Source organism: Lipotes vexillifer, unplaced genomic scaffold (genome assembly GCF_000442215.2).
Source record: "Lipotes vexillifer unplaced genomic scaffold, Lipotes_vexillifer_v1.1 scaffold1699, whole genome shotgun sequence".
Classification (NCBI taxonomy): Eukaryota; Metazoa; Chordata; class Mammalia; order Artiodactyla; family Lipotidae; genus Lipotes; species Lipotes vexillifer.
In genome coordinates, this window is record NW_006796961.1 from 1,666,988 (window position 1) to 1,681,651 (window position 14,664).

The 14,664-nt window shown below is 57.1% G+C and overlaps 3 protein-coding genes across 4 annotated transcripts in view; 1 reads left to right on the plus strand and 2 right to left on the minus strand.

The window, feature by feature from the left end:
- HOOK2 (hook microtubule tethering protein 2) overlaps positions 1-2,237 on the plus strand; it is a 10,936-nt gene extending 8,699 nt beyond the window's left edge. For both annotated transcript variants that reach the window (XM_007469100.1, XM_007469101.1), the window contains exons 17-21: positions 1,319-1,401; positions 1,482-1,585; positions 1,749-1,859; positions 1,928-1,999; positions 2,088-2,237. In XM_007469100.1, the coding sequence (XP_007469162.1) occupies positions 1,319-1,401; positions 1,482-1,585; positions 1,749-1,859; positions 1,928-1,999; positions 2,088-2,237 (520 nt within the window). The remainder of the gene's footprint in view (positions 1-1,318; positions 1,402-1,481; positions 1,586-1,748; positions 1,860-1,927; positions 2,000-2,087) is intronic.
- Positions 2,238-4,731: 2,494 nt separating this feature from the next.
- BEST2 (bestrophin 2) lies at positions 4,732-8,636 on the minus strand. Its single transcript, XM_007469121.1, is given in 10 exon segments — positions 4,732-4,793; positions 4,796-5,154; positions 5,622-5,776; positions 5,964-6,044; positions 6,132-6,281; positions 6,462-6,539; positions 6,953-7,107; positions 7,188-7,421; positions 8,241-8,335; positions 8,485-8,636. Coding segments are annotated over 10 exon segments (1,521 nt in total).
- Positions 8,637-12,576: 3,940 nt separating this feature from the next.
- The window catches only part of GET3 (guided entry of tail-anchored proteins factor 3, ATPase), a 6,492-nt gene continuing 4,404 nt past the window's right edge, over positions 12,577-14,664 (minus strand). The window contains exons 4-7 of the mRNA XM_007469102.1: positions 14,476-14,626; positions 13,621-13,728; positions 13,332-13,529; positions 12,577-12,917 (exon numbers count right to left, since the gene is read on the minus strand). Coding sequence (XP_007469164.1) covers positions 12,786-12,917; positions 13,332-13,529; positions 13,621-13,728; positions 14,476-14,626 — 589 coding nt within the window. The 3' untranslated portion in view covers positions 12,577-12,785. The remainder of the gene's footprint in view (positions 12,918-13,331; positions 13,530-13,620; positions 13,729-14,475; positions 14,627-14,664) is intronic.

A 14,664-nucleotide genomic window follows, 5' to 3' on the forward strand; every position in this document is an offset into this window, starting at 1 on the left:
TTTCCCTACTTAACAAGTTAACTGGAGAAATTTCTCCTTAAGAATAAATAAAGGGAGTCCTTCTTATTTTTTTTCAAATATAGCAGCCTTTGTCAACTGGGGTTCCATAGGGGAACTAGGCCATACAGAAAATTATTTTCGTGACTATTTTCTCAGTTCTGCCAAGGATGCAATGAAGCTAAGGCCGACCTGGAACACAGAAAGTTATTTCCTTACAGAGGATGGATACCTGGAGGCATTAGGGCTTAATTCTCCTGTAGAATTCTGGTCCAGAAGACCTGGCCTATAGCATTTTTTGTAATATCATAATAACTCATTCTTTCTAGGTATTTGCAATTTCAAACAATGTAACAAAGTAAACCTTATATATGCAACATTTTGCTTATGTGAAAATATACACAAAAATGGAATGGGTGGCTCCAGGGTACATGCCTTTGTAATTTAAGTAGACATAGCCAGAGGTTCACTATTAGATGTTATACCATGTTCCATGTCCAACACATGACAATAGTCTCACCTACAGGAATCTTTGGGGTTTTGCCACAGGTGGCAGAACTGTAAATTATTAGCTTGCATTTCCTTTCCTGTTTTAAAAATGTTTAAAATTTTTAATTTATTTTTGGCTGCGTTGGGTCTTTGTTGCTGCACGCGGGCTTCCTCTAGTTGCAGCAAGTGGGGGCTACTCTTTGTTGCAGTGCGTGGGCTTCTCACTGCGGTGGCTTCTCTTGTTGTGGAGCACGGGCTCAGTAGTTGTGGCTTGTGGGCTCTAGAGCGCAGGCTCAGTAGTTGTGGCTTGTGGGCTCTAGAGCGCAGGCTCAGTAGTTGTGGCGCACAGGCTTAGTTACTCCGCAGCATGTGGGATTTTCCCAGACCAGGGCTCGAACCCATGTCCCCTGCATTGGTAGGCGGACTCTTAACCACTGTGCCACCAGGGAAGTCCCATATTTCCTTTTGTTTTATAAGAGATTTGCACTCCAGAAAGATGCCTGGCTGCTGGGTAGAGAATGGAACTGAGGGGTTGAGAGTAGAGGGGGATGGCAAGGGATGATGATGCCTGGACCAGCGAGTGGGCTTGTGGAATGGGGAGAAGTGGACAAATGGGAGGGCTGGTCCAGGGGCCACCTGATGAGGGGTGTAGAGGGTTGGGACTCTGATGGCTGAGGAGATGGTGGGGCCAGCGCACATAACCCCCAGGCTTGGGGTCAGGCAGAGAGGTCTGCAGGGACACTTCTGGCTGGCTGGGAAGGCTGTGGCCACCACTAGGAGAAAAGAAATGGGCCCAGAGCTCAGCCTGCTGCCTCCGGTCCCCTGCCCGCAGGCAGAAGTTGCATGAGGCAGATCTGGAGCTGCAGCGGAAGCGCGAGTACATCGAGGAACTAGAGCCCCCTGCCGATAGCAGCAGTGAGTGGGACTGGGTGGCCGGCTGGGTGCAGGGGGCCCCAAGCTTGGCACAGAGCTGAGGGGCCACCTTGTTCCCCCAGCAGCCCGGCGTGTCGAGGAGCTGCAGCACAACCTGCAGAAAAAGGACGCGGACTTGCGGGCCATGGAGGAGCGGTACCGCAGATACGTGGACAAGGCGCGCACAGTGAGGACGGGCGCTGGCTGCCCTACACGCCTCCTGCCGAGGCTGCTGCCTCCCATTGGTTCATGCCTCCTGCCCCCACACCTGTCCTACCTAATCATGTCACAGACTTTTACACCACCTGTGAGGCCAAGGTCACCCTGGCTGTGTCTTCCCCAACCCCTAGGTCATACAGACCCTGGAACCCAAGCAGCGGCCACCTGGGGGAGCTCCTCCGGAACTCCACACCCTGAGGACACAGCTCCGGGAGCGGGATGTCCGCATCCGGCACCTGGAGGTGGGTGTCCTTGTCCCTTCTCACTGTCCTCAGCATATCCAGGTCCTTGACTATTGCCTCCTTAGCAGATGGACTTTGAGAAGAGTCGAAGTCAGCGAGAGCAGGAAGAAAAGCTGCTCATCAGTGCCTGGTATAATATGGTGAGTGCACCGTTGCCATGGCTGAAGTATTGGGTGGGGATGGGGGTCCTGTGGGCTCACCTGACCCCAACTATGCCCCTCCCTCCAGGGCATGGCTCTGCAGCAGCGAGCGGGGAAAGAGGGGGCCCCTGCCCATGCCCAGTCCTTCCTGGCACAGCAGCGGCTGGCCACCAATGCTCGCCGTGGACCCCTGGGACGCCTAGCACCCTTGAACATGCGCCCCACTGACAAGCATTGATGGATCTCAGGATCCTGCCACCTGTCCAGCCAATCAGGGCTTAATCCACCCTGGATTCCCCTGACTCACTTGGGCCCCAGCATTATGCCTCAGCTAGTTGCTTGAGAGCCTTAAAGTCATAATCTCTGCCCTTTTCTCTCCCAGGTGGGACGAGAGTGCAGGATGAGGCGGGAGGCAGGAATGGGCCTGTTCTTTTTAGCAATGTGATTCTTATTCTTGATTTTAGTGAGCTGCCAGGGGAGAGAGTGATTTTATATTTGAGAAGAAAGATAATAAAGACTTTCAATCTGACTTGGCTGGACTCTGGGCACTGAGGGGAGGGAGAGAAGGTAGGCCAGGGGCTCAGGTCACTGCTTTTAAGAAAATCCTAGCTTGTGTTCTTACTTAAGTGTGAGTGACCGATAGCACCCAGTAGGACGTTTGAATCATGTTTGTATCTGTGTAACTGTACGTGTGTGTGGTGGGTTTTGAAGAAGCTTCAGACAAAAATCCCTACCTCAGGAAGCTGTCAATTCCAATGGAAACAGATAATAAACAAAATAGATAAAATATTTGATGCGAGAAGTGCTACAGAGAAAAATAAAGCAGACAAAAGTCATGGGGATGCAGGAAGTGGATTTGGGAGGTGGTGATTTTTTATTTTTATTTTTTTGCGGTACGTGGGCCTCTCACTGTTGTGGCCTCTCCCGTTGTGGAGCACAGGCTCCGGACGCGCAGGCTCAGCAGCCATGGCTCACGGGCCCAGCTGCTCCGCGGCATGTGGGATCTTCCCGGACCGGGGCACAAACCTGTGTCCCCTGCATTGGCAGGTGGACTCTCAACCACTGTGCCACCAGGGAAGCCCAGGTGGTGATTTTTAATAAAAGGCCAGGAAAGGAGGCCTCACCAAGGAAGTGACATAATTTAAGCAGAGACCTGCAAGAGGTGAGGGAGGGACCATGTAGGTATCTGGGGAAGAGTGATCCAGGAAGAGGGAATAGCATGTGTAAAGGCCCTGGGATGAGACCTTGCTCGGTGGGTTAGAGGAACAGTGAGGAGGCCAGTGTGGCTGGAGTGGAGTGAGTGAGGGGAAGAATGGAGGGAGTTAAGACCAGGGAGACTGTCCAGGGCCTTGTGGGGTGTGTGGAGTACTTTAGCTTTCATTCTAAGTGAAGTGGGAGCCACAGAGTGTTCTAAGCAAAAGAGCAACATGACCTGATTCAAGTTTTCACAGGCTCCCTTTGGCTCCTGTGGGAGGAAAAGACTGCGGGGGTGTTAGGGCCAGAGCTGAGAGACCAGGTCACTAGTCCAGGTGGGTGGTTGGGTGATAGTGAGGGCTCTGGCCAGGGTGTGGACCCTGGAGGAATGGGAAATGGTTGGATTCTGGATACAGTTTGAAGACTAAGCTGATGGGATTTGCTACTGGGTTGATAAGGAGAGGGGATGAAAGAAAGAGCAGAGTTGAAGGTGACCCCCAGGTTTTGTCCTCATCATCTGGAAGGACAAAGATAACAGAGGTTGGGACAGGTGGGGAGCCGATAGGGAGCTGGTTTGGGGGCATGTTATGTTCGAGGTGCCCGTGAGATCCCCACATGCAGATGTCAAGCAGGAAGCTGGCTCTCTGGGTCTCGAGTCGGGGGAGGGATCCTGGCTGCACTTCTAAATTCAGGAGTCATCTACATACGATTGATGTAAGACCTAGAGCACTGAAGGGGTATCTGAGAGTGCAGGGGCTTGAGGCAGAGGGGTCACTTGCAGAAGCATAAATCGAGGCTGGCAGGCGAATTCCCTGGAGGTCTCGTGGTTAGGACTCTGCACTTTCACTGCCTTGGGCCCGGGTTCGATCCCTGGTTGGAGAGCTAGGATCCCACAAGCTGCACGGCAAAAAAAAAAAAAGAAGAAAAGAAAAAGAAAAACGCTGGCAGGAGAAAGCTATGGTCCTTGGACCATGAGTCCTACGTTGATTAATGAGTAAAGCCCTGGGCACTAATGGGGCCATTTCAGAGAGAATTTGGGAGGAAGTGGGCAGGGCATCATCAAATAATCTGGAGAATTCCTTAAAGCTTACTTAGCATAATGCCTGGCAGGAGCTGAGTACAAACAAACAAACCAAAAAAACGCTAAAAGTTTATTGAGCACCTATTATGTACCAAACACTTTAAAGCCGCATTTCATTTCATCCTCACAGCGCATTGAGGTGGGCACTCATATGTCCAATTTGAGGAAAGAAGAAAGGCAAGGCACACTGATAAAAACTCTCACGCAGTGGCGGGTAGGAAGTAGAGCTGGTGGTAAGGACCGGCAGTTCAAAGATGCTGGAAGAATACCCTGCCCTCAGTGCAATGCCTGGCCCACAGGAGGCGCTCCAAGCCTCTGTGCCAAACGTAAAGGCGGGACGCAGGCAGGTAAGAAGCGGGCAGGCAGAGTCCACAGGCAGCTTATAAAGCCCAAACCACTGCTTGCGGGCGGTGTTGGGGCATTTTCCCTGTCCTTGGGGATCCAGGGTACAAGGGTCTCAGGTTAGACTCTCCTTCTCCTCGCCAATGGGGCTGGGCAGCCAGGGTGGAGCCGGCCCCGGGGCCCGGGCATTGGCACAACGGTGAAGGGCTCGGCGGGTGGCCCGGGGGCTGGCGGCTCGCGGCCGGCGTGGGGCTCAGACTCCGGCTCCGGCAGGCCTGAGTGTAGCAGCGCGTCACTGCAACTGCACTCTGGGGCCGCGCCATCAGGGGCGCCCGCGCATGCGCAGCTGGCGGCTGTGGATTCCTCCGACACGCAGCTGTTCTTGCGGCGCAGTAAAGACAGGCGCCGGCCCAGCAGGCCTCCAGCGGCCATGCCCGCGCCCACCGGCAGGAGGCGCTGCAGGAAGTCGCCATGTGCATCGCTCAGCGGCGCATCCACGCCGTCCTGCCGCTGGAACTGCATGTCCTCCTTGGCCAGCCTGCGGAAGAGACAGTGGGTCAGCGCTGCGGCATCTCCCTTCTTCATCAACAGAGTTGGGACCGAGGAACGCTGCTTTTCCACCCCATTGTCCCATTTATCCCAAAAGACCTTGGCTCCTCACCCGAGAGCCTGGCCTTATCCTCTGGCTCTGGCTATGCTCAAACTTAGGCCTCAAAAGGCTAAGTTGGGGCCCTGCCACCTGTCCTTTGGTACCGCTTCTGGCCCGACCAGTCCTCATGGACTGTAGCCCTTAGCTCTGCTCCCAGTTGGTGGCCGGGTCCCAGACCTTGACCCGGATCCCTGACCCCTGCCCCGTCCTAGTCCTCATGACTTTAGCTCTTAGCCCCGAATCTCCAGGGTGTAGCCTTTAGCCCCGACCTGGCCACCCACAGCCCCTTCAATCAGATACACCCGGCAGTCATTAACCCCGCCCCCAAGAGACCCCGCCCATCCCCACTGGCTCACGTGATGTCGAAGGTGGAGCCCTGGAAGGAGGGCTGCTGCAACAGGAAGGCGGTGGCAGCGGTGTAGGGAGTGCGAGCCTCAGCTGCGTCCCAGTATAGGTCCTTCTCCAGCATGGCCAGGTCGTCGTACATCTCGTCCACGGCCAGCATTGACACCTGCGGGCGAGGATACGCGGGGAAGAGTGGGCATGGAAAAGCGCCGGCACCTCAGGGTGGACCCCTCTGGATGGGTAGGAGTGTGGTGACCAAAGAGAGAAGGGGCGATGTCTGAGCGAGTCTTAGCAGGGGTGGGGCCAGGGCCGCTTTGGGAGCCCAGGGTTGGTCTTAACCGAGAGAGTCTCACTTGGAAGTTGCGGTCGATCAGAAAGTTGGTCTCAAAGTCATCGTCGTCCTCTCCGAAGGGGTTGATAAGCTGCTCAGCTACCTGAGTGGGTAAGAGGAGAGGTAGGCGGAGAACTGAAAACCCCTGCCCGCTCCACCCCTGGAGTCCTGGCCTTGGGGCCCCACCCACCTTGAGCCAGCCCGCATAGAAGAACTGCAGCAGGGTGAAGATGGGTACGCACAGGTCCAGGTCGTGGTCTTTGTAGCCCTGCGCCGGGTCCAGGAACTGGCGACCGATGAGGCAGGCCAGGAAGTAGCTGTACACAGCGATGGTCACCACCTGGGGGAGGGGCAGGACCGAGTGCCAATTCAGGGTTCTCTGGGCCTTGGGGGGTCATGGAGAGACCAGAGCTAGGATCGCGAGTCACCGTGATGGGGTCTTAGCTGGCCCTCAGTTCCTCCTTGAGACCAACGCTCCAGGGCCTCTGACGCGGGATGTAAAGAGGCACGGCGGGGTTACCTGGGTGTAGACAAGGGGTACGCTAATCCAGTCGTAGTGAAAGAGCATCCCACACTTGCTCTGAAACACAGTCAGCTCCTGGAGGGAGATACAGGTCATGAGGGGGCCTGAATAGTGAGCTCACACATGGGGATTAAGCGGGGGGGGGGGGGGGGGGGCGGGGGTGCAGTCCAGCAGTTAAGATTTCGCCTTCCAGTGCGGGGGGGGGGGGGGGGGGGGGGTGTACCTGGGATGGAGGTGAGTGGTCACCTGGTGGGAGGCGGGCGTGTGCTTCTAGGGACTTCAGGGAGAGTATTTAGTGGTGAGTGTACACCTAGGGGCACTATGCACCTAGGAGCCGCCCCATGGAGATTAAGTGTACACCTGGGGGCTGCTAGATAAGGGTGGTTGGGATCCGCCTTGTGGGAGGCTCGTGGCAGACACACAACCTCAGGGTGCGTGGGATACAATTTCCCTGGCATTTTATATGAGTGACCACCTGGAGAGCCCACCTCCAGCAGCAGCTTAAGGGCGCCGTTGTTGCGGATGTGGCCCTCGTGCCGAGCCTGCGCCGCCAGGTTCGAGAACCAGACGCAAGGCACCCAGTACTTGTTGTAGGATGAGTTCAGGTTCTCGAACTTCTTGCGCTCCTCGCTGGTCATAAACCCTGGAGGGGCGAGGTCGGGGGTTATTTGCCCCACCCTCAGTCTTTGCGCCCCACCGCGTTCCTTTTGGCCGGAGCCTCACCTGCTTCCACCACATGGTCTATGGTGGGGAAGCGCTTGAAGACAGCGGTGCTGACAGAGCGCAGGATAAGCACAGCAGAGAGTCCTTCATGGCGCATGAGCGTGCGTCGGTAGAGGCGGCCACGCTCGTCGCGCCCATGCACTGTGCCGACCACCACGCACATGAGCGCGTCGGGCAGGGGCATGCATAGGTACTGGTTCCACCAGCGGTGCACCACGAGCGTTACGTAGAAGCCTGCAGGAGAGCCGGGAATGGGAGACTCAGTTGGGACACTAGGGCCAGGGGTTTGGGGTCCCAGCTCATGGGAAGAGGAGTGACATAGGGTCTTCATCAGGAACATGCGGTAGGCTGGATACCCAGACCATGTGGGGCCACCTGAGCTGGGAACCTGGAGATTCAGCCCTGAGGTCAGAGAGTTTGGTGCAGGCTGGATCACCCTGGCTACTTGGATGTCACCTGGGATGGGAGATTGGGATCTCCGTATAGAGGTGGAGACAGAGGGCTCACAGGCAGGTTGTCACCAAAGCCACAGGGAGCCCCGGAGCCAGGGATGTGTGAAGGGGTTGGGCATGGTGTCTAAGTCAGGGAACCTGGGGCAGGCTGGTCACCCCATCCTTGTGGGCGCAGAATGGTGGGAGGAAGGCTGAGTTCAAGTGAAGTCACTGAGGACAGGGAGCTGGGACTTGTCAGAGAGACGCCCCTCAGGCTGGACTTGAAAGGATGGAGTCATGTGGGGCTCTTGGATGGGGGTCCCTGGGGCTCAGTACATGTGAGGGGAGGCACTAGTAATCCCACGCAGACACAGATGGGAGTCCCTGAGTTGACCAGGGATAAGCCTATGCATGACACGGAGTTCTCATTGGGGGCACCTCAGGGGACCCTCTGACCAGGTGACATACAAGGTCTCAGAAATTGGGGCCATATTTGGCCTAAAGGACGCAGAAATGGGGATTTGCGGGGGGTGGCTTTGATGGGGGGGCGTCTCAGAAAGGCATGAATGGCAATGGGTTTCTCAGGATGCAGGGAATGGGGAACTCAGGAGCGCGAACGCACCGAGCACAAAAGAGACCGGGATGAGACTGGCGTACTGGTCGCAGTAAAGAACGAGCTTCTCAAAGTAGCGCTTCTGCTCTTCGGTCAGCACGAAGCTGCGAGGGAGGGGGCGCGGGATCACGGGCGAGCCCCTGTCCCCAGTTGCAGGTCTCCCTTCCAGCACCTCCTCCGGGGCCAGCCCGGAGCCCCTCCCCAGACGCCCCCACTCCGGCCGGCCCTCCCCACTCTCCCGGGGCCGCCTCACCGATAGGCGGCACTCAGCGCCATGTAGAGCCCAAGGAAACACAGCAGCTCGCGCCACAGAAGTTTGTAGATGCTCCCGCGCCACAGCAGCAGCAGCTTCGAGAAGCCGCCGAAGCGCGCGTTCGCCACGGAAGCTGTGTACGTGACGGTCATCGTGGCGCCCGGGCCGGTCAAGCCCAAGGAGAGGGGGCTGGACCGGACCCGGGATTGGGGGCCGAGGAATGGGGGGCCGGGCAGGGCTGGAAGGCTGCGGGCGAGAGTGGAAAGGTGCGGGGACGACTCAGCTCCGCGTCACTTTCCACGCCCGGCCACCTCCTCGGTACCGGCTCTGGCTCAGCTTCCCGTCCCCTCCCACCTGCTCAGTCCTGCCCTAGCCCCCAGCCCTCCTCCCCAAGGCCCTCTGGCAGGCCACTCCCTTCCTTGGACTCCAGGTCCCAGCGTCCTGCGCCGACCTCCGCAGGCCCTCTCCGTTCATCCTCCACCGCCAAGGCCCTTGGTCCACCGAGTTAACCCGAGCTGCCATCTCTGATCCCATACCCCTTACCTGGACGCCATCTACAGCCTCCCCCCCGCTCCCCGAGTCCCTAGCGCCTCAGTTTCTATGTTCCCGGGACTCCAACTGACTTCCTTCCCTCAAGTCCCACTTCTGCTTTCCCTCCCCCTACTCCCCTAACCCAGTCTCGGCCCATTCTCTCCCCTGCATCTCCTTTTGAAGCCCTCCAAAGCCGGATCCCCAAGCTTCCAGGCCCCAGGTCCTCCCCCATAGCCCCTCAGCCTCAGGCTGGCTCCTTCTCCTGCACAGCTGCCCCAGCCTATCCTCCTCCCACTTAATCGAACCGGCTCTGTCCCCTCCCTCTTCTGGATCCACCTAGACCTTTCCTCTGTCCATTCCCCTCTAGCCTTCTGAGCCCTCCACACCCTACCCTGAGGACTCAGATTCTTGCCCACAGACCGACTAGTCCTCAAGTTTCCCTATTCCCCCAGGCCTGGGTCCTTCTCACCTGGTGGCTGGTTCAGGGACACTCAGGGACTGGGAAAGGACGGGCTTCAGGGTTGGGTGGGGCTGAAGCCAGATTCTGTAAGGGAGGGGGCTGGGGAGTGGGTGTGGGTGGCCCCTCCCTGGCCCTCCCCCTCAGTTGCAGCCTCAGAACTTTGAAGTCTCATCAGTTTGTCACCTGGGGCAGGGGGTGGGGAATTCACCTTGTCCTCCTTAGCTCCTTCCTGTCCAGTCTCCCAGTCAGTCACTGGCAGATCCAAGAAATCTTGGACCTAGACCTGGGGGAGGGGGCAGGAACCCTGTCTTTACCAGACCCAGACATATACACACACTGCTCAGTGAGTCTGGGTCGCTCCACACTCACCTGTAATCACACACAAAGATGCACCTAGAAACACACACCATAGACCCAGACACAAATTCAGCTTTCCTCAACACAGCCTCCCACGACCACGGTGACCCAGAAAGCAGTATGCACTGTCACAAAGACTTCCAGAGTCACCAAAGAGACAACACTTAGCCCCCCCACCCCCATACGCAGATATAAAGCAGATGGACCCTAACCCACCAGGCTCTCAGCTCTCAGGCACCCACGTAGTGCTCCAAAGAGCCACCCAGGAACACAGGGGCAGGGACCAAGTCACCCTGAATTCCTTCATGATCATACTATGTAATAAAGACACACGCAAGGTCACACAACCAGCCAAGTGCAGACCCCAGCCCGACCCCAGAATGCCTTCACACGTGAGCCATCACACAGAGGGAGGTAGCAGACATTTATTCCTGATCTCCCCTGCACAAAAACGCACCATGGCCACACACCAGATGCAGGAGCACCTGCCCTCAGCACAGCAGCACACAGTCCTGGGGTCAGAGCTGGGTCCTAGGGAGTCCCTTCGATATACCAGTGTAGCAAAGACACACTCATACAACATCGACCCCTCCCAGCAGTCCCACAGACCCAGAGGGTCACATCCAGATGGAGTCAGGCCATAACCCCTCAAGAAACTCACCTGCATTCATTTGTACATCAATACGTAAGACACACCCTCCCCAACACCCCCTCACTGCGGGCAGCAACGGGCAGGCACACACACACCCTGGGTCTCAGATACTTTGGGCGTTGTCATGAACATACAAGCTTAGGGACACAAAACCTTGTCTCCACATTTGGCATGGATACAGGATAGATGTTCTCCTTTTACAGACACACCTACAAAGCGGGCACTCTAGCCTGGCACAAACAACCCTCCATCTTCACCATTGAATGCATAGCCCAGTGTGGGAGGGGCAGATGCTCAGGGTTTCAACTCCAAGAGGGGCGCCCTGGGGCGCCTCTGAGCCTCTCAAGTCCACCCCAGCACCAGGAGTGCACATGGCTCCGCTCGACCCTGCCCCCGAAGGTCCGGCCAGCCAGGACGCCGTGTCCCTAACCTGGCAGGTGTCTGCCCAGCCCGGGGTAGTTAGGAACCAGCTCGGACTGGCTGTACTCAGACCCGTGCCTCTGCCGTCCAGCTGCTGGACAGCACATAAAAGAGGATGAGGGGTGATGCTGCCATCTACGGGAACTGGGGAGGGGACAGGCTTCAGGTTGATGGGCTCCATACCTGACCAGAGGCCCCTATTCCCTTGGATGTATCCTCACACACTGCAGCCAGCCCTCCCCTCCACAGCCCCCATCGACCCCCGTGCTCATCTCCCCTCCTCCAGCTCACTGTCCCCACACACTTCTGACTGCTGGACCCCTGCTGGGGCAGAGGCGGGTTGCCCAGGCTAGTTCACATGCTTACTAATTGTTACAGTGAATAGTAACAAATAGTCCTTGGCAGGTACATGCCTGGGGCCACTGTAAAGGCGTTACCTATTTCATTTCATTGTGTCCTCAAAAGCAGGAAATGTGAAGTTTGTGCTCCTTATTCCCGCTATCAAGGTAGGGAAACTGAGGCTCAGAGGACGCACAGTCTGTTCATGGCACAGCCAGGATCCGAACCTAGGCAGTTTGGTTTGGAGCCTGGGGTCCTGCCATGGGCTGCACTGCCATGTTCGTTTACAAATACCTCCTCAATGTGGGCGTGCCCACATGGGCTTGTGTACACCTGACTGATCTGGGGGGACACGTCTAGGCTCATGGTTGCATTCCCCTCACACACACACACCCTGGCACGCCTAGACCCTGGGTGTGCACTGTCTGAACACCACTTCCTGACTCATGCATGTCCTTAGTCACCCCCTTTCTCCCACCATCCCCATCCAGCTCCAGCTTGGAACTTGCAAACGCCCAAGGTCATGCCAGTCCTGGGTCTTGGGGATGACTGTGACTGTCCAGGCAGTGGCACAGGGAGGGGTGAAAGAGAGAAGGGGTGCTGCTTTATGCCTTTCAGGCTGGTTTGCTAACCCTCCCAGGGTCAGGTGAATTTGTGCCATGGCCCTATGAATGGCCACACTTCTGTCTCCATTTTAGGAATATGGGGACTGAAGCTCAAACTGCAGGAAACAGGTGGCAGGCCACTCAGTGAGACTGCTCTGGGGGCAGGACAGGACTTCAGGACCCGTCCAGCCTGAGTCCTTTGTCATCCTGCCCCTTAATCAGCCCCGCTGTTGCAGCCCTGTGCTGGGAGAGGCTGATGCCATTCCATGTAACAGGAATTGGGAGGTGGGGGTGGAAACTGTTAATCCGCAGTCTGGCAGGCCCAGCCTCTGCCCAGGGTGCCCACTAATTCCCAAACCAAACAGCAGGCAGTGCTGGGCCCGCTGCCGACCTAATCCGCACCCCACCAGCCTGGGGCTGGCCAAGGGGCCTCCCCATTCCCATGCTCTGAGCCTTGAAGGAAGTGGGCAGATGCCCCTTTCTTCTACTCCAGGCCTTACAGCCCCAGAGGACACCCTTACCCATATAGAGCTAGAAAAAGGCACCCCTTTACAGAAGAACCCTCCTTCCAAAATTACAATAAACACACATCTCTATTAGGTCTCTGTTGTGAGAGACCTAAACATACATCTATGCCTCTCTGGATGTGACATCTTCGTGCAGTGTACAACCTTTTCAACTGTACATGGAGGTATTAGGCCCCAACCCCCCATGTCAACATCCACAGTAGTTTAAGATCATTTTATTGAGGGAGGAGAGGCAGGGAGAGGTGCGGGGGCAGCTACAGCTCCCCCAGCCCCACCAGGGGGAAAAGACCCCCTCCCCGCCTCCCTTCCCCCAAGTGGCTCCCCTGTATTATGGGGGAACTTTGTGCAAACTCTGCCCCGGTGGGTGGCGGCTGAGTGTGAAATGGCAGCAGCTGGGGCTGGTGGTGGTGCTACTGGGCACTGGGGGGCTTGTAGGGCTCCAGGAGAAGAGCAGAGAAGGTGTTGACCTTGTCCGCCCCCCGAACTTCATGGGGCAGCAGTGGCAGCTTCACAATGTGGAAGTCTTCATATAGGTCCTCCATCTGCGGCAGCGGTAGAGGGCAGAAGGCAGCAGGGCCACAGGGTAGGGATAGAATGTGATCAACGTAAAGGATCAGGCTAGGAGTCTCCCAGAGTCAGGGAGAGAATATGAGCAAGGGCTTCACAGGGACATAGGTGGGAGTGGCGCCAGTGAGGTCAGAGACCACTGGGCTGGACCTCCCACTCCCCAGGGTGAGAGGTATCTAGGCCAGGCCAGCCAGTCTATGAAGGCCAGAATCAGAAGGTCTGAAGCAGTGGGTGAAGGGCAGGGGGTTGAGGCGAGGAACAGAAGGTGGGCTGGAGCAAAAGGTCAGAGAATACAGTAAAAGGTCAGCAGTGCCTTGGCTGGGCTGGGCCAGACCCCAGCTTCCAGGGTCAGAGGTATGAGGGCTGGGCGGGAGGGTGGGTGTGCGCACCTGGTCCAGGTACTTGGCCTGGATCTTGTGGCGGGCCTCACACATCTTGCAGGGCTTCTCGGGATCAGGGAAGACGAGTTGGTTGACAATGATGTTGTGAGTGTCGATCTTGCACTTGGCCAGCTCCTGGATCAGCCGCTCCGTTTCATACAGGGACAGGAACTCAGCAATGCACACACAGATGAAGGTGGTTTGCTCCTGCAGGATCCAAGACAGGACAGGGAGGGGCAGATTTCAGCCCTGTCTCTTTCCCCTGAGCTTCTCGCCGCCCGCCTGGACCGCAACTCACAGGGTCCTTGAACTGCTCACTGACGGAGCGGATGACAGGCAGCGTCTCCTCCAGCTTGGAGGCCAGCTGGTCTGCGTTCATGTCCCCGAGGCCCAGCATGTTGCACATCTGTGGGGACGATGTGAGAGGGCTCATGGTTTACCTGGGGCGCATTATACTCCCTGGGTTGGGCTCACTAGACACCCGGGGGATGACTCCTGACACCTCCCAGCGGTTAAAGGTGTGGGCCCTTGAGCAGATCGCAGGGGTCCAACCCTGGCTCTGCCATTTCTCCGGGACTGTGGCCAGGTTAGCTTGACCTCCCAGAGCCTCAGTTTCCTCATGTGTAGAGCTGTTGTGCTGTATGACAGGCCACGTGCTTGGAACAGTGTCTGGCACACAGTAAGTGCCCCACAAATGTGACCGAGGCACAGGTCCCCGCCGGGGGACCACACACAACCAAGGAGGTGGCAGTGGTGTGCAAAGGTGTGAAGGCATCAGGGTTGTCATGTCGTGCTAATAATAACCCATGGGGGGATTCGCATGCTCTCCATTTGACAGATAAGGCCCAGAGAGGGGAAGTGACTTGAGGTCACACAGCTGTGTCACACCAGAGTGCAAAGCATTCGAACCTGGGCCACCTGGCTCTGGGATATGTGCTTTCAAGCTCTGTCTGGGGCACTCAGCGGGTGGAGGTGGGGACACTGAGTGCTGTGGAGTAGGGGGGACAGTTCCCCCGCAGTGAAGATCCATCCCATCCATTGGGAAGTGCTGACTGAGAGCATATGTGGGAAATGCCTTTGTTACTGCACATCTGGGGGTCCGGGGGCCCATTCTGACTCAGGGGACTCCTGGATGCCCTGGGGCTCTGCCTGCCTGTGAGATGAAGGGGCTGATCTGGTTCTTGATCTGCATGAGGCGGCCTAGTCCCCGCTCGACGATGGTGGGGAAGTTGAGCAGTCTTAGCGTGTGGCCTGTGGGCGCTGTGTCGAACACCACCACCGAGAAGTTCATGCCCTTCACCAGCCTGCAGGGAGATGAGGATCAGGCCCGCTCTGCCCGCTC